Consider the following 26,885-nt stretch of genomic DNA (forward strand, 5'->3'; position numbering starts at 1 on the left):
CTCTTGGAAAAATTCTTACTGAATCCAAAAGAAGTCGATGTCTTGTAGGTATTAGGGTATAATGATACAAGTTTAAACAATGGACATGGACCTCAGAGTAATATTTCTAAGAAGAAACAAATGTTTATATTTGCAATAATACTTTTTTAGTAAGCTTAGGACAGGTTTGTCTTAATGTTGGTTAGAAAGTGAGCTTTCTTACAGGCAAAGAAAACAGTTTATTTAATCCTATGAAAGTTTTTTTTCTCTAGGCAATGTAGAAATTGTCTAAAGTAAGCAAAGAGAAGATAGTTAAATAAAGTTATTTCAAGACTGTAAAATTAAGCTAGCTTTAAATAACGTAATGAAGGTAGTAATTTCTTAGCCTGGTAATTTTTCTTTATTTCTTGTGAGATTAGTAACTAATTCTGACCACAAACATTTTCACCTACAAAGCTTTTGCTTTTCTTTGAAAACAGCCTCTCTTCTGGTATACAGTGTTGGATGTCAAACTGCTTCTCATCACTTTTTTTTTTTTTTTTAATTTTTAAATTTATAATTGTTTTATTTTCTAAAGCTGATGATGGCGCTCTCTTGGGAAAAATTGAAAAAGTACGGGTTCTTCGAAATGATCGACGAGAAGGTAGGCTTAATTTTAGGGAAGTAAGATGTAAATTCCACTGTGCTGCCTTATCTGTTAGTTTTCATCAAGTCTTTTAAAGGAACATTCTGCCTAACATTCCTTATTGGAAGAGATTTTCACTTTATAAACATACTAGTAAAAGGAATAAAAAAAGTATTTGTGCAGGTAAAAACAGTAATTGTGATTGTTTCCATGTTGTTGTGTGCACAATTGCCTGTTGTTGGCTTTTACAGTGAAAGCTTCCTTCAGGAATTGCGTTTAATCTTCAACTTTCCTTTCTCTTACCACACTGAATCCTTAGTTAAGCTACTTCCACTGTACACAAGGTCCCACTGTAAAATGGATCTGTGTTTGAAATAATGCAGCTTAAAAATAGCCCTCTTTTTTTGCTGGTTCCCTTATTAGATATCATTTTAAGGATTTAGTTGATGGACAGCCTGACAAACAATTTGTTTTGACTTAAGAGGGTTTGAGCAGCCAGGAGGGCTGGGATCAAGTATGCTGGTTTTGCTGAAGCCAGTGTGCCCTGTAACAAATTTGTCTTATATTTTTGTTTTCTTCTCTGTTGCTTTGTAAATTATGGTCTCACATCACTGAGCCCTTCAGTCAGCAGTTTCCTGACAGTGGAATTTAGAGTATTAGATACAGGCAACAGGTGTTCTACAGCTGTTTGAAATAATAAATGAGATTTGACAGTTGAAATAGCTGACTGAATTAGCAGATATGTGCTTGCTAATTTTCATAAGCACTGCTTCTTCTAGACTGCCAGCCTAGCCTGGGGAGGAGCTGGAATCATTGGATTGTCAGGACCTGGAAATACCATGTACAAAACCTATGTTGTCCCATAATTAAAGTTATTGCAATAACTGATGGGTTCTTAGTGTTTAAATATTCTGTTTGGAATATACTTGTGAACAAAGGCTTATTAGGAAAGCAGGTCTTTTATGACTTGCCATGGTTGCCAGATTCTAAGTAAATTAATGTCATTTTTCAGTGCATCACTTGAAGATGGAGATAGTAGTAAGGGAATAAATGGAATGAAGTAACACCTTTTGATGTTTGTTTTTTTTAGTAATTATAAATATTAATTTGTAATGCATATACAAATGCATACTTAAGAATGTGCATCAGTTTATCTTAAAATTAAATATAATTTGACAAATCTACTATGTCAGAAAAAACCAACTGTTTGCAGATTGAAAACAGACTATTAGTTTACTTTGTATGTTTGTGAGATTAAGATTAAATATTACACATATAGATTAAAATTTAAGAGAATCAGTGAAATTAACCAATGTGTAGGATGCTAAGAGTAACTCAGTAATATGAACAATAGAGGAAAGCAGTGTGTTTTAAAACAAAAGTTGAAGTAAAGGGATGGTGTCAGTGGAGGGGATGATGTTAACTGCCTTTCTTTCAGAAATAAATATTAGTAGCTTTTAGTCTCATCTGTAGTCTCAGTTGTTATGGGAACAGATGTGTTTGAGGGTGTGGTAGTCTACAGAATAAATGTTCAGTGGAACTTTTTCAGCTCTATTCATAGTAAGCCTGAGTATGATTGTGGAGGACTCAATGACCAAAGTGCTCACCTCCATTTTTTTGCCACTAAATCTGAAATCAGAAACACTATTGTGTGTTTTCTATAGAAGTAGGGTAAGACAGTAGGTTCTACAACAATGTTATTTAGAAATAATAAGCTCTGGGAGGAGGAATTGAAAAGTTAAAAAAAGTAGAGCCATAGTGCTTGAGGAATGGTTTGATGTGGGAAAAACAGAACAGATTGAAAGGCTGGAATTAGGGCAATAGTGCAAAGTCACTGAGGTACAGTTAGATGTCAGTATGCCACAGATCAAAGGTAAAATGTTGGAGAGCCATAGCACAGTGCATATCTAGAACTGTGAAGTGCCCACACTTGAAATAAGAGATAGGAAAAGGATCTTGATTGGGCTGTTGCTGAATGTTGGTCAGAGCAAACAAGCTCTTCTTCTTAAGCATCTTGTATTCTGTTGGCATAGTCATATTTTGCATATTTATTTTGTAAAGGGAGAGGTAAGTAACAGGCTTGATTCTCTTAGTGTTTCAGTTAGGGGGGAAAAATGCCCAAACAAACCAGAATAGATTTAGTGGGAAACAATGGAGAAAGAAACAAGAAAAAAAAAAAGACCTGGTTTTGGTCTCATGTGACAAAAAGAAATCAATGAATTTTTGAATAGTAGTAGAAAAAAGTAGGGAGGAAATTTGCAAAGTAATGGGAGGAAGCTTGCTACGTGTCTGTAGAGCAAGGACTTTAAGGAATGGTGAGGTCATCCTATGAACAAATATTAAAACAGGAGGAAGAAAAGGGTAAATCAGTGAGGGTATCTATGTAATTGAGACATAGAGATGAGAAGAACCTTTTGGTTTTACCAGAACTTTCCTCTTAAAGATATCTATTAAAAACAAACAAACCAAAAACAAGCTACAAAACAAGAGAATTGCTGTAATCACAGAGGAAAAAACAGTTCAAATGGGTTGGGGTAAGGCTCTCAGATGGGAATTAATGAAGCATGGCTATTTCTGGAAGGAGTTCATAGAAGAATGGACAGACTCTGGTAAGAACTAAAATGGCCGGGGGGGAAAAACTGGGGAAGATAAGTTAATGATGGTGCTTTCCTCGGTTGCTTAGTAGAACTGTAGGAGATGTATTTGTTTTCAGGTCCAATCTTAAGTAAGATTTATCAGTATAAATACTACTTAGAGTGATGCAGACGCATCTGTACTTGTGTATCATTTGTTTTGAAAAGGTACTTTTCTTCTGCTTAAATCAGAGGAAACCTGTACCACACAGTAGGTTGAGCGCTTGCAGGCTGTTTGGTGTGAAGTCATTTCACTGAATTCATAATTAGCATCTGATTTTGATAATGGAGCTTGTGTATTTGCCCTGTCTGAGTTAGAGTCATTTAACTAATTACTAACTGGGAATGCAATAGTTTCTCACTACTGTTGATTGTTTTTCTCAGGAAGTGCTTAAAACTTCTTATCTTTACTTCTCAGGCCTGATGCGCTCCCGTGTCAGAGGGGCAGATGCAGCACAAGCGAAAGTGTTGACCTTCCTGGATAGTCACTGTGAGTGCAATGAACACTGGCTGGAACCGCTTTTGGAAAGAGTAGCTGAGGTTAGTAAAGAGTTCTAACGTAATTTCCTGAAGAAGCAGCTTTTAAATTTTAAAGCCATCTGGTTTATACTAGATTAATTTTATTCATTTTTCTAAGGAAGCTTTTTCCCCTGATTTAAGATGATGGAGATGATTGGAGTGTTCTGTGATTAAATGAACAAAACTATGTTTTAATCTGTGAACACAGGCACATAAAATCTGAATATTTATTATTATCTTTGCAAGCAATTCAAATATATGCTTCCTTCGTTCTTTGGGGACCACCTTAGTAAACTGAAAATCTTTAGTGCAAGGTATGATTCTCCTCTACCAATATCATCTTGGTGTGATTCAGTTTACCTGAATCTTTATGCTTCATTAAGATTCAGTGTGATAGTAGGAGCGAGGATGACTTGTGAAACCAAAATTCTCATGGAAACTAGCAGGAACTAGAGGCTCAGCATCTATGAAGAGGATGCTTAGTCTGTCTCCTGGAAAAGCAATTGAGAGTGAAAGTATACTGTTTTCTCCAGGGTTTGGTTATACTTGTTAACTTGCTCTGGAAGAACTCAGTTGAAGTGGAAATTGAATGAAGTGTGATTCCAAAAAAGCACTGAGGAATACTCAAGACAACAGGGTTTTTATTCTTCCTTAATTGCATTCCCTTTCTGGAAAGCTAGTCTTCCAGGAAAGGTTTGGTTCCAAAATGCTCCTGATCAAAATGATTTTGCTAAGCTACTCTGGTTATGCCCAGTTCTTCACTTATCCACCTTGCGCTTTCCTTTGCATTTCCCCCCAAAAACAGAAAGGGGGAGAGAGAAGGAAGAAAACCCCATATACTCAGTATGCCAATGAAGAAGCTATCAATTGATGACTGATTTTTTTTATTCTACTTGGTTCCATGATGCTTTTAGAATCATAAAATCATATAGGTTGGAAATGACATTTAAGATCGTTGAGTCCAACTGTTACGTGAGCACCTGCCAAGCCCATTATTAAACCATGTCCCTGAAGTGCCACATCTACACACCCCTTAAATACCTCCAGGGATGGTCACTCCCCCACTTCTCTGGGCAGTCTGTTCCAATGTTTGACCACTCTTTCAGTGAAGAAATTTTTCCTAATGCGTATTCCAAACCTCCCTGTAACTTGAGGCTATTTCCTCTTTCCTATGCTTGTTTCTTGTAGGAAGAGGCTGATTCCCCACCTTGTTACAACCTCCTGTGAGGTAGTTGTACAGTTGTATGCTCTCCTCTGAGCCTCCTTTCTCCTGGCTAAACACCCTCAGCTCCTCCTCAAAAGGCTTGTGTTCCAGACCCTTCACCATCTCTGTTACCCTTCTCTGGACACACCCCAGCACCTTAATGTCTTTTTTGGACTGAAGGGCCCAGAACTGGACACAGGATTTGAGATGTGGCCTCGGCAGTGCCAAATACAAAGGGATGATCATTGCTCTGGTCCTGCTGGCCGTACTATTGCTGATCCAGGCCAGGATGCCACTGACCTGGGTGCACACTGGGTCATGTTTAGCTGCTGGCAGTCAGCATCCCCGAACCTGTAGCATCGCATGAAATTGTGACCCAAGTGCAGAACCTGGCACTTTGCCTTGTTGAACCTCATACAATTGGCCACAGCCTGTTATATTTACTGGGTATTTCAGAAGTACTGCAAGTTGCCCAAGACACATCAGCTGAAATCCTGTTTTAGAGTAGAAATAACTAAACCTGGATACTATTAAAGTACCTAGAGCCTACAAAGCCTGTGAGCGTGAGTAACATAGCACTTCCTCCTATTTTTGTACCCACCTAAAGTGTTGCAGCCTCAGAAGGGTTGGGGGAATTTTTCTGTAATTATTAACTAGGGAAATAAACTTGAAGGCATTAAATATATCTCAGAAAGAAGTGGATAGAGAATGCTTGCTGCTAAAGCAGTAACGAATTCTAGGATATGGGAACCGTTTTCAGACCTTTTGCGTTTGAAGCATCTATTTATTCAAGAAATCAGAAGAGAGGTGGTGGTTTTGGTCAGCAAAACCCTGCATTTGGTAAGACAGTTACTTAGTCATTTTCCCGTTTCTCTTGTGTATGACTTTTTGCAGGGCTCATACTCATTTATCTTGCTGAAACTGATATGGAATTTGAAAAAGTGTTACCTTTCCATCATAACAGAATGTAAAGCCTCTTATTAAATTGCTGGCAATTTGTGAAGATCCAGCATTGCATGGGGTGTATTTGGTTGGAGAAGCTGGCGCGTATTTTGCTTTTTGTAGCAGTTATTTTTAGTAGCATGTGAATTATTAGATCCTTCAAAACTCACTCCTTCCAATTGTCACCATAATACACACTAATTATGTGCCACTGAATAGTTTTCAGCTGTATGAATGTATTTTTCCATTCTTAAAAGATTGCTGTAGTGTTAAATAATGAATATAGAGTTCCAGTTGACTTTCATCTGCAAAGCTTTCCAGCCAACAGGTATGGGGATTGAAAAAGCAGCTTTCTGGTTATTCAAATAATTAAGGCATGGTTAGTGTTTACGCATAGCATGTGATAGTTCTTTGTTATTTTAAATGGATTTGTTCTGCTCACAGGGCAGACAGTATGTTAGTTGATGTTAATTGGCAGCATTTTTTGATAGTCTCAGTGACAAGAAGCTGAATAGATGTGAACTCTTTTCTGCTCTGGCCTCACAGGTAACTTTTTTCAGGTCAGGGCTACTGTTAATTAATACCATGTTTTCTGATATGCAGCTGCCTGTATTATATATCTGGTGGAAAGTGTCTTTTGTTTTTCTTTTTTTCTTTCTGTTCCAGAATTGCCCACTTGGCATTTATTTCTGTTGGAGTTTTGGGAGATTAGTTGTGTGTGTTACAATATAGGAATTTACAGCTTCTGAGGAGCAGTCTGAATAGAGTCAGTTCTGCAGTACTCTATCTGATGTGCTATAACCACTTTAGAAAGCTGTGCCTCTGACATCTGAGATACCAAGCTTTCCTCCTCAATTGAAGCATGATCCATCCCACAGTTTTCTTCTATAAGATGGTTTCCTGGTTAGAATATCTTCCTTTTTTCACGAGCCATGCTTGCCTAGTGTTTCTAGAGGGGTCTGACTCTGCTAGGGATTTTTCTACAGCAATTTGAGCAAAGGCTTAAAGCAGAAGCAACATACACACAGGGTGACTTGCTTTAAAGTTCAGAATGCCTACAGATACTGGTGTAACCTGGAGCTGGTATCTTTGCTCCTTCCTGGAGAGTGGTTTTCTGCTTGATTGCTAAGGCTACCTTTTATGCCCTCTAGATTTTTTGTGTGTGTGTGTGATTAAATGAGGAGACAGTGGAGGTTAACCCTTTGATTCCTCAAAAATAGTAGTAAGTATACACAATCCTGAAAACATCTATAACTACTAGTGATTTCATGGGCACTTGTCTATTTGGCTTTTTCCATTTCAAATTTCTAAACACTTTGACGTTCTATTCTTACAATTCAGCAATTGTATGAGAAAAATAAATTGAAAGATTCTGATGCAGAACTGAACTAATCTGTTTTCATAGCCTAGCAGTAAATCCTCTATCACATTTAGGAAGATATTTTTAAACAAAGATGATCTTAAAAGGAAGAAATAACCAAGGTTAAGAAGTGAGATGTGGTTGGCTTTTTCATGTCTGTCTCAGATTTTTGTGACTTTAAGTGAGTCAACTTTTAACTGACACAATGCTAAATGGAAAATATTTATATTTCCTCTTAAGAGTGTTATAAAGCTTAATCTTTGAAGTGTCTTGAGATTTTTAGAAGGAGGAAGCAATACATGCAGAATTTTGAGGATAATTTCTCATGGTTTATGAGAACAATATATTAAGTCTAACTCTCTAGAGCATTCATAACTTCCTTATAAATTGTCAAGATGAAATAGTTTGCTACACATTTCCAGGTGCTAGAGACTTGCAGTATTCACAGACTATTTCTTTTCATTATCTTCACCAAGAAGTACATGGTTTTCCAGTTGTGCCTGCCATTAGAAGGCAAAAGATTTTTCTATGTTAAATTATCCTAAAGCAAGGTATTATTTATCTATGGTGTGATTAAAGGGAGCAGCTGCTTTTTAGTCTTTTAAATGAGTGAACTCTGTAATTTGGAGACCCACAAGCTCTTTTTCAGCAGTCTCTGCATTAACAACTTTCTAATGCTCCACAAATCATCACCTTAAGAATGTACATATCTTTTTTTTTTGCTTTGCTGCTGAGCAAATCCTGTAATTTCAAGTCACAGAAGGAACAGCATATTTCCAAGTCAGCAGTGTGAGGGTTATACATCAGACTGAATGCACATGGCCTGGGTATTTGGCTGTCAGAGAAACAACTGGGAGTTAAATGTAGAAAGTGGTGTTAGTGTGGTGCCACACTGATATTGATAGAAATAATCAGGCCAACAGTAAAAGCCTGAGGAAATCCCAAATGTGTAGGGACAACGTGTTACCTGCTTATGTGGCTTGGTGGAGGTAAGCTGAAGCCTAAATGAAGCTGTGCCTGATGTGACACCTGATAACTTGGGCAGCTTTTACCACCAGGTTCAACCTGGTCAAGTAGAACCATTTGAAAAAACCAAATCTTTCTCAGAAGATGTTTTTAGAGAGGGGCATAGATGAATAAGCCATCTCAGTTTCACCTAAGGAATAAACAAGAAAGAAAGGAAGGGTGTTTTCATTTTTCTATTTTATGCTCATAGGTGTACTGTGAATAACTGGACAGGCTGGATATCTTCTGTCTCATCAGCCTTTATTTAAGGGAGTTTCCTAATTCTAGCACTATATATAGAATGCCTAATATAAGGGCATGGGTACATCTAAAGCATTTCAATGATGTAGGAAGGTGTGGACACACACACACACACACACACACTCAGAGAGGACTTTGCAGTGAAGGTGCAGTAAATTGTAACTGCCTTGCAGTTAGCAAAACTGTGCCTTGCTTGGCATTGCAAACAGGGGCTTGAGGCCACCACTAGCAGAAACAGGAGCTAAAGATGTGATCAATGGGGGAATATGACAGGTTGGTCTTTTTTTGTTTGTTTCTAGTTTGCTTTAGACTAAACTAATGAATTCTTAGTAGCAGGCCACATTAGATGTTAAATTACATCTCTCATAAAAGCAGATTCTTGGCCTGGGTGGCATAGCTGCAGTGGAAGTAAAGGGAATGTAAAAAGAAAGGTGTCTTCAGCTTGAATTCTCTTGGATGATACAGAAGTCTGTGACCTTTTGTTCACTCAGCCAGAATGACCTAGTAAATGTCCTGTATGTAATTAGGGCTTACTAAAAATCAGCACAGATTGAATAGTTAAGGTTCAATAAAAGAAAATGGGCCAAGCAAAGCATTTGACTAAGAGTTGCTTTTAAGTCTCTTCTTATGAGCTCAAGCTATTCTCTTACTAATTTGGTTCCAATCTGTTCTGTATAATACTGATTAGCAAGGCGGATACATTGCTTGAACCATTGTTTAGAATACATGTGGTGGTGTGTCAAGACCTACTTGTAAAATAAATTCTTAAAATGGAGATGTTTAGGTTGTATTTTTGTAACCATAAGAAGAGTTTTTCTGTAACAGGAGTTACCAAAATATCTCCTGTTTGTTCAAAACATTTTAATATTCACAGCTTTGGTGATATGCTGTTCTGAAGTTATTTGTTCCCTGAATGGTGTTAAATTGTGCAGCTCAAAACTTTTATTTTGAATTCAAGCAATACGTCATGGAGACAAACTCGCTTAACCATGATGCTGCATTTCTAACATTAGATGAGGTTTTTTTTAGAATACTGAGGTCTTGTGATTCTACTGGGTGATGCATGTGGAGTTGTTGGAAAGATTTTTGTTCTTAAACTGTTTTGGCAAAAACATCAGCTAAAATAATTAACATTGCTCAGAATAGTATACAGGACCGTGGTTGGACAGAGGAGTGTGGTTATCTGTACTGCTGGAATCTTGGCTGCTGGAGATTAATAGCATTCATGAGTCTGAGGTGCTTTTTAGGTTCTCTTTCCTATCTGAGTATCTGTTATTGAAGTATGATTCTTCTAGTGTGAAATGGATTGGCATTAACCTAAGACTTTTCTGACTGCCGAAAGGCCTAAGTGTCCCTTAAAGGTTGAAATAGTAGGACACTAGTACACTGCATGGCTGGAGACTTGCTGTGGAAAATATGTATTGCCTGGATGCTTTTCTTTGCATTGGTTTTAAAAGCAAGAATGGAAGGGCTGTTTGCTTGACTGCCTTTAGAACCACAAGTTTGCTGCCTTCTTGAAGAGCAAGTCGGAAGAGGGGCATTACTGCATAGAAGTAGCCTAGAATAGAAAGAGGGTTTCCAGTCATATCCTATGGTTTCTGCTCTCTGAAGCAGTGCTGAGCTCCTCAGAGCCATAAGTGGAAGTAGGGGGAGAGCTGGGGAGACATGCTAATGAAATCCTGCTGGACTGTTCAACATCACATCCTGCCTGAATCTTTATATATTGACTTCATTATTTCAATATCACTTTCTAACATTTATTTTAGGACAAGACCAGAGTTGTGTCTCCTATTATTGATGTAATTAATATGGACAACTTCCAGTACGTGGGGGCGTCAGCTGATTTAAAAGGCGGTATGTACCTGTACTGGAATACAGACTTTAAAAAAACCCATCAAGAATCAAAGCTCATAATCACTGCATTTGTGGAATGGGCAATTAACATACTGTTCTTCCCTTTCATAGATCTAGTTTCAAGTTCTGTAGGTCACTTGCTTCTTGGCTTGGATTTTAATTGGCCTTATCATTCTCTGCTTTAAAATTCATCTTTATTATACTAATTCTTATAAGTTTATGCTGCCTTTTACCAATATGCAGGACTTGCTCCAAGGTTTGTAGGGTTGTGTAAATGTGTCAGAAAAAGCTAATAGCCAGAGTTTATGGTTCTCTTTTTAGATAACACAGGCTTTAATTGCTCACTAGTTTAGAAGCCCATCAACAATGCAGTGTCTATGAGGTTTTTTTCAAGATGCTGGTTTGCTTAAAAAATTTAACTCTTCTGAATAAGCAGAAGACTTTGGAATGTGTTTTAAAAATAAATGTTTGTCAGCCATGATCTGTAATTGTGAAAACAGTCACACGTGACCACGAAAATTTGTAGTGTTTATACTTCTGCCATTAAAAAAATCCACTGTTAAATTGAGAAATACTAGTTTCAATATGTCTAGGTAGTGTAAAGCATTGACAGCAAATATCAAAATTACTTTTGAAGCCCTAAATAAGAATAAATAAAAAAAATTCTTCTCATCTCCTTTTTCAAAGAGAGAGGGCAACTGCATGCTAAACTCCTTACTTATTACAGATTTTTAAAACTTCTTTCACTGCTAACAAGAATCTAGTATTTAAAATAGCTATTCTCTACCCACTTATCCCCTTTTTTTATTATTGTTTGTAAGTAATTGTTCCCACAACCCTGGAAACTGACCTGTCTGCATAAAGGTGTAAGATGAGCCACAGTATAAAAATGATAGTGCTGTTCTCACAGTGTCCCATCTTTTTCTGAGTGGACTTTCTTGAGTGAGGAAGGAAAAAACAGTTTCAAGTCTATTCTTTTAGGTTCTAGTCTTTAACTGGTCACCTAGATTGTTCCAGTAAACTAAAATAAAAGCAGTATTTGCATAATGTTGCATATGCTACAAGTTCATCAGTGATCTGGAGGCGAGAGGTTCTATATCCTTTTAACTAATATTTTGAAATGATGCCTACGGTGCATATATTCACAGTATGTTAATGTATAGTTCTGTGCTATTGTGTGTGCCAGCATTATTAAACCTTAAGGCCTTTACTTGATCTATTCATTAAATCTCGACTACAAAAATCCTCTATACCATTATGTGGCTTTTATTGTCGTCTGCAAGAGGAGAAGGAATTCTTTCCTTGAAACCTTAGATTGGTTGCTGCTGGGTTCATGCTAAATTCTTTCCAAGTGGGAGAAGATTGAGAGATTGTTTCACTTGCTACTGCTCTTCATGCTTTATCTTTGAAACTACGTTTCCCAATTCATTCATTTATCTATTACTGCTTAGTACTCATTTTTTTCCCTTTGTGCACAATAGAGATTGGATTTTTCATTTTTTTTTTAAGGTTTGTGAAGCCTATGTACTTCTGATTGAGGAGTGAGAAACTGTCTCTTTTTAACATTAATAGAAATTCTGCACATAGCAGTGTGCCAAGCTATTTGAGGGTCAGTTGGAATATGAATAATATATTTCTTGTCAGTTCCCAAAAGACAGATTGCCATGTTAGAGGCTCTACAGCATTTGGCACCACAGGACATTTCCACTGGGGCCAAGTCTAAACATGGAAACCGAACTATGCTTTCAACTTTAGGTACGGTGTCTGTGTGGCTGAAGCATGGAGAGTTGAAACAGCTGGGACAGTATTTGTGCCTGGTCTGTCTTGAAAGGACTTAATCACCCAAGACAAGCAACCTACCAAGTGGTACACACTTTTTTCTAAGTGGACACATCTGAAATAATTCCCAAGTCTGGCCAAAACTAAATCCATGCACTTCGTATTACAGGGGTTTTTGGGGGGTTGTTTTTTTGTGGGTTTTTTTTGGTGGGGGAGGGGAGTTTCTGAAAGTGTTTATGCCACCCCGAGAAACTCTGTAATTACTGGAACAAGCTGTAGTTAACTGAGATCTAATAATTTAGAATATGCCTGTGATGCAGTTTACACTGGATAGAATTTCATACTGGATATGCACTGTGTTTAAAAATACTCCTTTTACAGAGTTACTGATACTATCTCATTGAGTGCAGATTTTTCCCAGAGTCTGTGAAAATGGAGACAGAAAACCAGTTTTGAATGTGTAGAGACTTTATACACTTGTTCAGTTTGTGAGAGTGCTGTGTTCCAAAAGAGACCCCTTGTGTCCACTGGAGGACACAGTAACTGTCTCTATTGCTGCTGCTGGAGAGCAGTGGGTTGTTCAACTTCTCCCAGATGCAAGTAATTTTGCTGGCTATCTAGGATGAAATGCGGCTTTTTAACGGCATGGAAATATTGGAACTCATTTTACTCTTCATGCTGGAGCAGTACTGTAGGTTGTAGCCATTTTACAGTTTTGCTACTTGGAGTTTTGGAGTAGTTAGGCAGTCTTTCATTTTTACAATGCAACATTTCATGAAATACTCAAACATGGAGAGAAAGCTGGCATATGTGCTGTAAAGACTGTTCAGGGTAATTTCTGTATTGTGTGTGCTAAGTATCTCGTGAGTTAAAATGAAAACTGTGGAGTTTCTAACTTCCTACATCAGTCATTGCTATGCACCTTTACAGATGCAGACAGGCAGTTTGTAGGGCTGTAATGTTGTCTGTTTACTTTAGCTTTTTTTCCCACTTCCCTACAAAGTAATTGCTTTATCTTTATACTGGAGAATGAAAACTATTGACATCTGTGCACCAGAAGTCTGGAAATCATTCATTACATGACCTCATAGGATCTAAATGTGTTTGGCAGCAGGCAGAGTGTACAAGGCTGAGTTGTGAGGTGTCCTGGGAGAGGACTATGGGCCTTGTACAGTTTTTTAATAATGTTCATGATTATGGTCATAACCCAGCACAAAAACTGTTATGAAAGTGTTTCCTATATGAAGTTTGTCCTATACCAGCTCTGTACCATTGCCTAAAAGAGGTAATTTAATGGCTGATATGTAGAAAGGTGCTATAGGCAACCTATTGATCTTGTCTGTTCTAGTCATCTTTGTGCTTCTGTGCTTAACTCATGGCAGGCCCAGATCAGTTGTTTGTGTGTTCACACTTACATGTATATGCATAAGGAAAGTAAGGTTTTGGTGCTCTAGCACTATCCTCAGGTTTTAAAAATGATGCACTTAAAAACACAATGGGAAAGTAAGAAGTTAAATGGATGTTAAGAAGATAAGTGGAACCTACATAACTTGTTGTGACCTTCATGATAGAGAGCTCTTGCTGTCAGAGTACCTCCAAGAATACTGCATAAAGCCTGTGTAAATGGAAATATGCAATCACTTCTAAAGAGTAGAAATGTAGTTACTCAGTAAAGATTGTTGGGAGCATTTGTAATGGCTGGAAGATCATCATATGGTATTTTCTATTTGATGTAGGGGTACCACTTGGGTTTCCTGCTTTGTGAAATAAATGAAGACAAGATCCAAAGTTATTTGGTGTTTGATATTTACTCTTTCTTCTTTACCTTTCAACTGGACTCCTACTTGTTTGTTTTCTACCCAGAATTTTGCACAAGTTTAAGTTTTAATTTAAATTACGGTTCCCAGTGTTTTTAGTGAACATTATGTTACTACAAATTGAATGATGACCACAGTAATTTTAACAGCCTACTTTTCTTCTTGAAGGCTTTGACTGGAACCTTGTATTCAAGTGGGATTACATGACACCAGAGCAAAGAAGAGCACGACAAGGAAATCCAGTTGCTCCCATAAAGTATGTCTGTACCACCACTTCTCAAGTAGATTGTAGTTTGCAGCTAAGCAAAGTTAGAAATCATCTTCTCTGAGTCTGAAAGAATATCTTTACTATAGCTTACATCAATATTGAAATTTCATTAATATATATGGAACATTCTGAGACTCTCAGAAATAAATGGTATTTAAAAATAGTTTAAAACACACCAGTAAATTATTTACTCTTAAGAAAAAATAAATGTCACTTTGTTTAAAGTTAGCTTGTTTTGATAGCTAAAAATACAGCATCAGTTTTAATGTCTTGTTGCTGGCACAAATTGCCACCCTTTAAATGAGGGGCTTATGAGCCAAATGGAGATTTGAAAGCTGCCTCAGAAGGTGGTCGTGGCATTGTGTATGCCATAGAAGTGTGTGGAAACAGCATTTGAAGTGACAGATGCAAAATAAGTTGCCTTCAAAAGCATTGCCAGGTTTTTCAAGGAGGTATTAATCTTGATGTGCAAATAATAGTTACCCCAAGTTCATGGTTCTGTTTAATTTAATTTTTCTTGTTTGTTTAGGACACCCATGATAGCTGGTGGATTATTTGTGATGGACAAATCCTATTTTGAAGAACTAGGGAAGTATGACATGATGATGGATGTTTGGGGTGGAGAAAACCTAGGTATGTGTATTATTTACCTTCTGATCAGCCTTGAAAGAAAGCAGGTTTCATCACTTCCTTTACTGTCAAGGAATCATGGTTTTCCTGATTTTGTGCAAAGAGGGTTAAAATCAGAGTTAAAATTTCATACATGTTATTGCTAAAATCCAAAATGTTTATTTCAATGAAAGAATTATAACAAATTAAAAATGATATGCTAAATATGAGGGAATAAAAGTATTAGCTCATTGAGCAGTGAATTTTTTTTGTAATGGAAGTTAGTTGGTAAAAACATTACAGGCTGTAGATAGGCAATTAGTTTCAAAAATGCTATCTTTTTTGAAAGTCAAGCATCATCCTAAGTTATTAATTAAATATAGTAATGTTTAAATGCTGACAGCTGAAGGCATGTTTTTAAGATGTTGCTTAATTTAATAATGAAAAGTAGGATACAAGAGAAGGAGTTTAATGTTAACCTTAAATCAGTTAACTTATCTGACTGAAGAATTACCTGTTCCTAAACTTTGCCAGTAGTATGTTGCTTGGCCTCTAAACTTAGTGAATTTTGTAGTTTTTATACCCCTTCTTTAGCCCTATGAGATACTGAGGGTCAAGAAGTCATTTTTTCTGTAAGTCCTCATTTTCAGATGTTGAAGTGAGTGAAATTTAGGCAAGAGGGAGGAGGGACTGAGAGAACTTGTGCTTTGGGCATTTCTTCTTTGACCAGGTGGTTAAATCTGGCCTTAGTAGGTTTTTGTAGTTATTTGCATTACAGTATTATACAAAGATTTTCTCCATGTAAGACCAGTATGTGTTACTTGTGTTAAAACAAAAAAGATTTGAAAGGAACAGAATTCTACAGCTCCTCAAGAATTCCAGTTTGTCATTAGTTTAGTTTTTTGGGGTAGAGATGCATCTCAGACATTCCAAGTAGTGTGTTTTAGGAACACTTCTCAGGATAGAAGCTTCTCTACTGCACGTGCTAGCTGCAAAATCCTGAAATACCTTGAACTTGTAAAAAGCCACGAGTATTTTGAGTTACTGAAATCTGCATATGCATTAAGCATATGCTTGGCCTACAAGGAAGTGTCTGCTGTATAGAGACATGGTAACCAAATGTTTAATGCTACTGTAATGCACTGAAAAGTTGGAAGTGGCATCCCTATAGTCCTGTCTCTGACCATCCTATGCAGTACTTGAAGAAACCCTTCAGATATTTTGAGCAATTACATTCCATGTTTCTGTTGTCTCGCTCTTTTGTCTGTATAGTGCTAAATTGTATTAATGTAAACATAATAATTTTTTCCTTTTTTAAATGTCATGGAAAGCCATTGGATAAATTTGATGCAGCAATACTCCTATTCACTCTGAAAACCACTTTTACCCCTCAAGCACTGAAATATTTGATTAGTTACGAGCATGTACTTTAGCAACTGAGTTTTTTCTGAACACTTAGCAACTACTTTTGTGCTTCGATAGTTGAGGCCTTGATAGCAGGAAAGGGCACGAGCAATAGCTCCTCTCTCGAGGATGCCAAGAGATGTTTATGTTGCTCCTGCTGCATTCAGTTCCTTCCCCTCCATGGAAAGAAGATGGAGACTTAGGGGTGCCTGAAAAGCAGGCAGAAGGCAGCTAATGATTTCTTCCTAGCTGTCAGACTAATTGAAGATGAGTAAAAATCACATGGCATATGATTTAATTGGCAATAAATGACGCATGCACCAGATAACTGGAAATCTGTGATGTGCAGTTTAAAATTCAATGTGCACACTTGTCAGGCCTCTTTACTCTCAAGCATAGCTCTAGATCAGTCGCTTGGAGTTACATGCAAATAACCTGCTAAATGGACTAGCAAAATAATTCTGCACATCATATTCATTTATAAAAGCTAGCATTTTTCCTTCAAGCATGTACAGAGCAGCTGTTATATGAGGTTTTGTTCACATGTCAGTATCAATTTGGAAAATTTCAAGATGAGCCTGCAGTATTTTCTCTAAACTGCCCAGATTACCATGAAGATAGGTACACTCTCAGACTGTTGCTAAATGTAACTGGTAACACGTGTCTGCTGTACAAAAAGCAGATCAAGGTTAGTTCAGTCTTGTCTCCAACTCAGCAACTCCAGTTCTCAGTATGTTTATGATGCTTTTTGATAAGCTTAGGAGAATCGGAGTACACCAGAAAACTGGGTGGACCATGAGAAGGTTTGGGTCTAATTTGAAAATCTAGGCTTTTCTTACTAATTTTTCTAAAATCAGGGAACGAGTAAGACATTCCTTGTCTTCTATATTGATGACACACTCTAATAAAAAGAACGAATCTGTCACAGAGGAGTAACTTGATCTCATAAAGAATTTTTGACATGCTACTAATGCATTTTCATTTAAAAACTATGTCCATTGACCTTGCTCCAGTAGTAAAATTTCTTTTCCTACTGTTTGAGTATAACAAAATGGTTGTTTTAAGGCAATTTGTGGGGTTGTTTTGAGTTTTAGTTGCTGTAAATTCTTTTTTCTTCTTCTGTGCAGGCTTTAGAAGCCATGTTGGTACAAATAAGAATTAGTTTGCTTCTGCCTATATTCTAGTCCTTTGCTCTCTTTCCCACTGAGCCATTTTACATAATGTTCACTTCTTTTGAGATTCTTCATGATCTAAGGTGCTGGAAGGTGTACAAAAATTAAAAATTATTTTTGCCTGTTGTCCCATGTAAATGCAACTGGATAAGTTACTGTCAAAGACAATATTGTCTTTCATGTTTTGGAAGTATGATCTATCTATAGCTTGGACTATGTTGACTGTACAGGATTCATGGATATGGCCATCAAGAAGAAAGGCAGTTAACTTGCACTGCCAACAGATGAAATCACATCTTTTTATTTACTTTTAAAAATTTTTTACATTTCCCTGGACATGCAATTAAGATGATGTGTTCTCTAACCTGTAGTTGTTGGGTTTTATGTTTGTTTTGGTTTTTTCAAATTTAGTTTTAAAGTAATTCTGCTATTATGACTTCTTTTGTGCATGTGGAGGAGAGCTTCTGAGGGAAGAAGGCATGTCACGTAGTTTGTCATAAAACAGAGACACTGACTTTAATTTAGAGATGCCTTTTTTTTTTTTTTTTGTAAACCTGTGAAAAGATGCTGAATGGTTTTGAGGAGGCTTGAAGGCTGTCTGGTATGAGCTGCTGGACTAAAGGGGGAATCATCAAAATTGAAACAGTGCTGCTGGAAGCACCCTTCTTACTGCACTTACGTGGAATTAATGTGGAAAAGTTCTCTCTCAGCACTAGGTGACTTCTGCTATCAGAGGTCAAAACTGAGAAAAGCATCAATATTTCTAGACCTTCTTGTCATCACTAGCTGGCTCAGATCATTAGATTAGCTTAAAAGTGTACTGTCCATAACCTTCAATTTACAAAAGTTAAGTTTTTATTTGGTCTATCCTCAAGTCAACATTGACTTGATATAACTCCTTCCAATGTTTGGGAGTGGTTTTTTTATCTGCTATAGTAAGTTAGCAGCTTGAATCTGTTGATTATTTTAGTTTGCCTTGATTTCACTGTTATTCCATCTTCAGCTGAAAAATTTTATTATAAACTAGATCATTATTTATTAAATGTATGTACTATTGTTTACTCTTCAGATAAAGCACATACACCTAACTCACTGGCAAATGGCAGCAGGGTTTATGGATTTGGGCAATGCTGGTAACTTCAGATACGAGAAGATACACATTTTGCTTACAAGATAGTATGTTTATTTCTGCTGAGCTTGCAGAATCATAAATGCTGAGATATATGCCTTTGTTTATCCTAGAATTTATCAAAAACTGTCTTGCTGATCTTCTCAGCAACAATCACTAAAAGCCTTCTCTCTGAATAGAATACAAAATAACAGTATTTTATGATATTGGTCTTTCATTCCTATTTTTATTTCAGAGATCTCATTCAGAGTTTGGCAATGTGGTGGGAGTCTAGAAATCATCCCTTGCAGCAGAGTGGGTCATGTATTCCGCAAGCAGCATCCTTACACGTTTCCCGGTGGGAGTGGTACTGTCTTTGCAAGGTAACTGCTAAATAGCCATGGTTTGGATTTCCTCAGATGATCAGCAGGTGGCAGTAACTTCATTTAAGGGATCTCATCTTTAGGAATATTTGCAGTATTATTTGTCATGGTAAACTATTAATTAAAAAGAAACTAATGACTGAGTCAGCTATGTAGGTTGAGAGAAGAACCTGATCTGAAAGAGGGAAACTTCTGGTGGACACAGACTGAGAATCTGGAAAATAAGGAAATGCTTAGCTTGGTATTTCATCAATATTGTGTTTATTTGATTTTAAAGAAGTCTTTATTTTCAGAACTGTGTCATAGAACTTCATTTTATAGACAGTTTCATTGTTCACTAAGAGCCAGAATACACTAAGTTATGAATATGCTTTGCTTGCTTTTTGTTAGCATGTGATCAGCATGTGAGAGGCAAATGATTATGGAGACTGATTTCAGTATTTGTGCCAGTCTCTTGGCAACTTAGTTCTCTCTCATATTTGCTTTTCCTGTGCTATGTTTAAAAATGCATTTTCTACAGACCTAAGAAACTGCAGTTTTAAAGGCTTAGATTAGTATGCCTGTTAATTTTGCTGGTGATACCCATGCATAGCAGTAGCTGAAATACTGAGCTGTCTCCTCAGTTTCTCTTCTATAAAGTGGAAACAGCAGTGCTGATTCATGTTCATAGCGGTTTTTACTTCATATGGATAAAAGTATTGCGTGAGTGTACCAAGGGCGTTTTGATCAAGGCTGTATCAGCTGCAGTTGAAGAATCACTGTGATTTTGGTTTAGAGAATTGGACTTGATGCTCAGGGGGCTGAAGAAGTACAAGTCTCGGCTATGGTTCTGTGGGTTAAGAGCTGGAAATAAAACTGTTTATTTACCCTTGAAGGGATGTGGAGCCCAAACTCTGTTCAACATGAAGCAACACAGAGAGTGCAGATGTACTTAAATTCATAAGAATCTTCTAAGCTGCTGATATTTTTGGACTTGTGATTCACTTTAGACTGAGGAATCTCCTTAGGGTGTAGTTCTTCCCTTCCATGCTGGTTGTGCCACCAAGGTGACTTTAATGAATTTAATAGTCTGCTAAAATAAAGTCACTGTCCTGTTTCTCTCAGTAGTTATAGTAGACACAGTAGTATTTTTCTTCTTTTTACCCATTCTTTGTGGTTTTTATGCTGCAGTGAAAAATGAATAATAGTATTTATGTGAACACAAAAGCTAGCAATGAAATATCCTCAATACATAATATCTCTGTTGCAACATTTATAGGGTGCATCAGGAGAGTAGAAAGATTTGCCTTTCCAACTGCATTATGTAATCTTAGGATGCAACTGGTTTAGTTTAATGAGGTTTTGAAATGACAGTGTCATAACAAGGAGCATGGTTAATAAAAGTGAATAAATGTATGAATATACTGTGCAGTTTTCCCATCTTTGGAGTGTTGCCAAGATGCTGATTTTTCTTGTGCTGTAAATAGCTTTCTTGGATGTCAGACTGATATAATGGGATGCCTTAAAATCAATTTCAGCAATGAGAGAATATGAAACCTTAGGTAATCAGATATCTGTGTAATACAGATATTATAATACAGATGTGTGTGGGACCATGGCGCCAAGAAATTTGGTGCATGGGATCTGTGCTAGTGGCACAGTTGGGACATGTTGGCTTATGCCATTGTCTATCTCTTGGCTGTAAGCAGTTTGTTCTGGACTGCTCTATTTTTAGCTGACTCATCAGTATGCGTGGCCTTTTGGCAGCCTACACAGGTTGGAAATTTTGGATGAGACACTGAATGTCCTGGCCATGTGATGTGGGCAGGTACAGCTTGTGTCCAGCAGGATTTGTGTGACCAGTAGGTGCTGCCTTCACACAGCACTCCAGATGAGCCAGTGAGCCTTGCAGGCCCCAGTCTGCTCCAAGCAAAGCTGCCTCTGATCTCTCCGTGCTCTTTCATTAACTGGCTCAGCATTAGGTGCACCCCATGCTGTGTTCCTCAGCACCCTGAGTTCTTCAGGGCCTTGCTAGTTCAGGCAGTTCTCAGCATCTACACCGTGCCCATAGTTGTGTCACACTCAGCCTGAGCTGTTCTTAATCCCCGAGTATGGGGCAGTGGGATACAGGCAGGCATTCTGGCCTTGAAAGCACCTTGGAAGTCATTAAACCGTGGCAAACTAAGTAGTTCCTCTCCCACCACCAAAATCTGTTTGGCCTGTGGGCAGCCAAGCTGGTTGCTGAGCAGACAAGAGGGGCTGAGTGACTGACACGCACACAGGCCTGAGAGACTGCAGGTGAGGGTACGTTCACATAGCTTCTGACCTGGACTGAGTGCGATTTTGCCTACAAAAAACTAGAGGAATCTCTGCAAGAAAAAAAATCAGTCCTCAAACAAAAAAATTATTCGGGTTTGTCTTGTAACATTTTTATTCCCCACATCCTTTTTTCTCAGCAGCCTGCAAGCCTCCTCACTTCATCCTGACTATGTTTTGTCTTTGGAATTGGAAAATCGTATTAAAGAAGTTATTGGCTGACTGAGTTCACTCCAGTTGCTTTAGACGAACTTTCTGCCAATGTAAAATAAGCTTCAGAGCATGGTAGTTGCAACTGAAATAAGACTTAATTTTCTAAGCATGAAGCTATAAACAATAGAAGTAAATGAATTTTATGTGGAAGCCAGGGGAGGGAAAAAGCCATTGGACCCTCTTGCAGTCCAAAAGAAAATTTAAAGACACCACTTACATAAATGCAGGAATTTTAGAGATGTGTTTGATTAGAAGTGAAACATCTGGGTTAGTGGTTTTTTCACATTTATTACAATAATCAATCTCAAATTTTAAAACATTTAAAATATTTTCTGATTGCTGTGTTTCCTCTTACCTCAGCTACAGAAGACTTGTTTGGTTCATAGCCTTAAATGTTGAGACAGTTTGTGTCTTTTTGGAACTTCGAATGCTGTACTGGTAGGAATAGGATGAAGCCTGAAAATGTCTTGCCGTGTTAGCACATCTGTTTTCAAAAATGTAAAAGACATTATTAAATATTGCCAGTTGTTGAGATTTTTATGTTCCAAATTAGCTTGCTTTATCCAGGTGAACACTCACTGAATTTGTCTTCTGTCAAGTTACTCTTATAAAAAGATCAACCAAACATCAACCTAATAAATTCCATGCAATTTGCAGGAAGAACTGAAATATGTGTGTTAAATTCTGGATGAAAACCAGAAGCAGTGATGACTGGGGAAAAGACAAAAACTTCGTTATAAATGCATTGATTTCAGTTATGTTACTCTCTAATGGTTTTCTATTACTTGGGTCTTTTATTAGGGTCTCTTCTGCCTGGCTTGAGGCAGCTGACCATGTAGTACTGGGAAGAATTAAAATCAACCTGAGGAAAAATTGCATGGTTTAATTGCACCTAGAGAAAATATAACCCATGTGTTTCATATCATTGTCCCTAGAAATACACGCAGGGCAGCAGAAGTCTGGATGGATGAGTATAAAAATTTCTATTATGCAGCAGTGCCTTCAGCCAGGAATGTACCTTATGGCAAGTAAGTCACAAGTGCTTCTTTGCCCTATTTGTTTATTCTTCATGAGACAGCACCTTCTGAGGTGAAAGCAGTGCTAAATCCAGTGTTGTCTCTTTGGGATATATTTCTACAGTTGTACTGTTCTTGAGTTTTCTGTGTATTCCATAAAATATATGAAGACAACAGGCTGATTTTTGCAAACTCCTTTTTTCTTTTTCTCTAGTATTCAAAGCCGAATGGAACTCAGAAAGAGACTTAGCTGCAAACCCTTTAAGTGGTATCTTGAAAATGTTTATCCTGAGTTACGGTGAGTTTCGGCTGAAACAGAGTTCATATGGAGTTTTCTTTTTTGCCCTCCCCAGAAATTACTGGTTTCTCTTTCTCCATCCTTGGATGTAAAGGGTGTGTTTTACTTTATCTGTGAATGCAATGCCTCATGCAGGTTTATTGGCTTTTTTTATTAATTCTGTTCTTAAAGAGTCATTTTTACCTAGTTAGCTTCTTTTTCTACAGCTGTAGTATTTTAGAGAACAGTCTCCAAAGGACTCAGCTTACCTGAGCCTGAAGCTAGTCTCCTACACAAGCTATTTGCTCAAAAGCACATGTTCTGTATCCTGTTGTCATCCTTTTAAAGCTTTTGCCTTTGCATAAGCACGTGTAGTTAAGTGAGGAGACTGAATCTCATTGCAGTACAAATGATGACAGTCAGCAGCCAAGAGGGCCTTGTATGTTTGGCAGACAAGGGTAGATGCCTAAGACTCTGAAAAGCTGAGTCTTGTGCTCCTCCTTCTCTCCTTTTCTCTTGTCACTGAATAATCACTGACTTTTGGGAAGGGCTGAGAAGAGGGAAATGAGGGATAACACTTCTAACAGTTTCTGTAACATGAATGCATCCTAACTAATGAAAAATCCTTGAAGAGAAATACTTTTTGAAAGGGTAGAAAGATTTTGGTTAAATAACCCATTAAGAAGTATGTTGGTCAGATCTGAGCCCATAAACTAGTCTGACTAGTCTGCCAACCTAATATTGGTAGTGCAGTGGTGTAAGATACTGTGTGTAGCTTGTAAGAATACTTGAGGTTTTTTTCCTGGGGGCACTTCATGTCAGTGGTGAAAGGTAACTGCTAGTGACATACAGACTTGAGATGCAAAAGCACCACCAGCTATTACAGCCCCAGTGCAACATGTACAGACACACATACTAACAAGTCTCATAAACCAGGATGATACTGAGGAAGTAAGTTTTCCTTTATTTTCTCTTAGAAGTGCCAGAAGATATTTGGTTTTGTCTAATTCATCAGAAAAAATGTATCTCCTGGAAAATGTGCTACCATAAGCATTACTTACATGTAATTTTGTCTTATTCTGCCATCCCTCATGTGGTCATTCTGCTGGGTTGGATTATTATTCTCATAATATGGTCTGAAGTTTTTAAAAGCTCTGATATGCCCTTGTTTCACTGTTAGACATGAACTCATAGGCTCTACCCTCAACTGTACTTTGCTGAATGGACTTGCCTAGGTGTTTCCATGCTAGGAGTGTGCAACCGTGAGAAAATAATATATCAGAAAAACTTTGGTTCTTTTTTTTTTTTTATAATTCCTAACCCCCATTTTAACATTTCAGTAAAAACAGTCTGAGAAAAATGTAGTGTCCTATTTCTGCCACAAGCTATGTTGCCTGAAAAGACAAAAGGACTTGATGACCTAACTGATAACATTCAGCTTTGAGTCACTTTAAATGATGATAAGTCATCTTAAATTTGATTTTTGTGCTGAGTTTTTATGCTCATCCTCCTTCTCTGGTATAAGTCTTCTAGTACTCTGTGGTAAGCTTGCAAGTTTACTCATGCTGGAACAATTCATGATTAGGTAGTTGCCTCCCCTCAAATGATGATTGCGATTTCCAGATAATAGTCATCACTCATCCTTAACCTCTCATCTTAAAAATACTCTGAGTATTTTTACAAACAAGGAGTTTAAAAAAAGACCTGAAAAAAACTTCCCAAACAAACCCCGAACTGAATTAAGCAGATATTTCTGGTTTTGTTTCAGGGTACCTGATCATCAAGATATAGCCTTTGGGGCTTTGCAGCAGGGTACCAATTGCCTTGACACTTTGGGCCATTTTGCAGATGGTGTTGTTGGAGTTTATGAATGTCATAATGCCGGGGGAAACCAGGTCTGTATGCCATTAATTTCATTTTCTACAGGAAGTCTTAAACAAAAGAAAGAAAGTGAAGCTAAACTTTTTAACTCAAGCAGTTTACTGTGTACTGGTGAGGGAAAGATGAATCCAAAGCAGCAGATCAGTTGTTGTAACAGATTGGCTAAATAGCTTCTCCCTCAAATATAATTTTGCATTTTCAGGATGAGGAATCTGAGCCCAGAGATTCATTCAGTGAGCATCACATTATCCCCTTCCTTTGTCACTATTAACATTTGCTTTTGCACTAGAGGCCATAACTTCCTTCCCAGGGGTTTTGTAGTTGCATAGAAAGCTTTTTTCAATGAAATAGTGTGTTTGATTTTTGGGGGTGATTTTTACTTAAGAAAATATTTGGGTTGCTTTAAGCATATGGCCTAGGGTCAGCAAAATAAATGCTTTGCTGTGCTTCCCTATTAGTCCTTTACAGTTTGCAGTAGTGGAGTATAAAAAAATCTGTCATAAATCTCCATTTGGCTCTTCTAGAAAACAGAGGTGCCTAGATGTTCACTCACAGAAAGGGGAGTGTTTTAACAAATCCTTTCTAATCCTACTCCTAAACTAATTGCAAATGTGTCAGATCTGTAAATGAGAGCATTAATTATTTCAAAGAATCTATTTATGCAGTTGTGACTTAGTTATCATTCATGAAATACAAAGGTTCTCACTGCTTTGTGTGCTGCTTTGTCACTAAATCCTTGTCAGATTAAACCTGACTTTAAATCAAATGTAATATTAATGTGTCAAGTACAGCTGTTAAAATAGAAGGCTGACCAATTAAAAACTACTATTGAATGACTGTCAGAAGTTTGCTCTAATTTAAATTAGAATGGGAAAACCCTAAAATAAGATGAAGCCTAAAATAAAGTAATTTCCCAGAAGATGTATGATGACAATTCTTTCAAATCAACGTGTGAGAAATGCCTCCTTTCCCTATCATTAAAGAGAATTTGTCTGTGGAGGATCTTTCAATTACCTTTATGAAAGTACCCTCATCTTTTCAGAAACCACAGGGGATTTTTTGGGAGAAGGGGTAGACGTGTCATAAGTGCCATGGAGCAGAAATCTTAGAATTTTCTGCTGATGTTGTGTATTCTTTATAGATACACAAAGTTATTTTTCTCTTTCCAACTCCCCTCCCCTGAATCTGACCCTCTTCTTTCTGTGTTGTTTCTTCTGTGGCACTGACCTTGACAAGCCAGTATGCACTTGCTCTGAACAAATACCTTTGAGAGGACATTCAGACAGCTTAAGAAGCAGGATGGGTCAAAACCAGGTTTTATGTCCAGGCAGAACTCATATTGGGTTGAAAAGAAATAACAGCATGGGAGTAGAGGGATAGGGAACAAACCACAGTCTTTTAATCTGTACTTTGTGTTTTGCACCTTATTCTTATCAAGAGGTTTTTTGGGGAGTTAAGAGCACTCGGATATTATAGGCTGTGGCAATCTTCTCCTGTACTTGAAGAGTGTACTCTGGCTTATGTTCAACACAACTTAAAATGCAAAACCCAAGCAAAAATGGGATTTCTGCCCCCCTTTTCCCCTGCTCTCCCCTCCCCAGGCTGGTAGAACTCAGTGGCAGCTGTGCACCTCCAAAGGGCTGAATAGATTGTGGTACATTTGATAGTATGTAGAGTAGCTAAAGGTAAAACCAAATGCACTTAGGTGCAAGGGGAAGATTTCAGGTTAGTTGTATTCTACTAACTTTTTATTTCTGATTTGACACAGATTTTTTGAGATATTCCAATTTTTGCATAAAGCTGTCCAGTTTCCAGGCTGTGCCCTGAGCATATACACTGCTTGCAATTTTTCTTTTCCTCTGGTATAATGGAACTTGTTCTGTCTTATCTCCATTATAGTCATAGTTACTGACCAGTGGAGGAAAGCATCTGTGTCTCGTAACATGAAGGGCCCTCATGTGGATGTTTCTAGCAACAGAGCTTGGAGCTTTTATGAAGCAGCTGTATCTTTGGCTTTTAAATGATTTCTTGCATGATTTCTGTTGTGGCTGGGGCTCATGCAGCCTTTTGATGGAAAGGTGGAGATGTATAAAGGCAATAATTTCAAGGTTCTAGCTCTGACTGCAGGGTTCTCAGACAAGTTTTACTACATCCCTGGTAGTATTTTCAACTGTCATTTTTCAGTATAAATCTTACAAGGAAAGGGTTCAGGGCCATTTGTAATTCCTGATAAGCTCTGGAAATAACTTGGTCCGTTCCTTTAGTTGTGGCTAAAAAAGTG

General features: G+C 37.6%; 1 protein-coding gene across 1 annotated transcript in view; it reads left to right on the plus strand.

The window, feature by feature from the left end:
- Positions 1–26,885, plus strand: part of GALNT2 (polypeptide N-acetylgalactosaminyltransferase 2) — a 95,260-nt gene that overhangs the window by 62,748 nt on the left and 5,627 nt on the right. The window contains exons 6-14 of the mRNA XM_032102333.1: positions 557–622; positions 3,656–3,777; positions 10,295–10,382; positions 14,147–14,234; positions 14,776–14,879; positions 18,796–18,922; positions 22,366–22,458; positions 22,661–22,744; positions 24,492–24,618. Coding sequence (XP_031958224.1) covers positions 557–622; positions 3,656–3,777; positions 10,295–10,382; positions 14,147–14,234; positions 14,776–14,879; positions 18,796–18,922; positions 22,366–22,458; positions 22,661–22,744; positions 24,492–24,618 — 899 coding nt within the window. The remainder of the gene's footprint in view (positions 1–556; positions 623–3,655; positions 3,778–10,294; positions 10,383–14,146; positions 14,235–14,775; positions 14,880–18,795; positions 18,923–22,365; positions 22,459–22,660; positions 22,745–24,491; positions 24,619–26,885) is intronic.

Source organism: Corvus moneduloides, chromosome 3 (genome assembly GCF_009650955.1).
Source record: "Corvus moneduloides isolate bCorMon1 chromosome 3, bCorMon1.pri, whole genome shotgun sequence".
Classification (NCBI taxonomy): domain Eukaryota; kingdom Metazoa; phylum Chordata; class Aves; order Passeriformes; family Corvidae; genus Corvus; species Corvus moneduloides.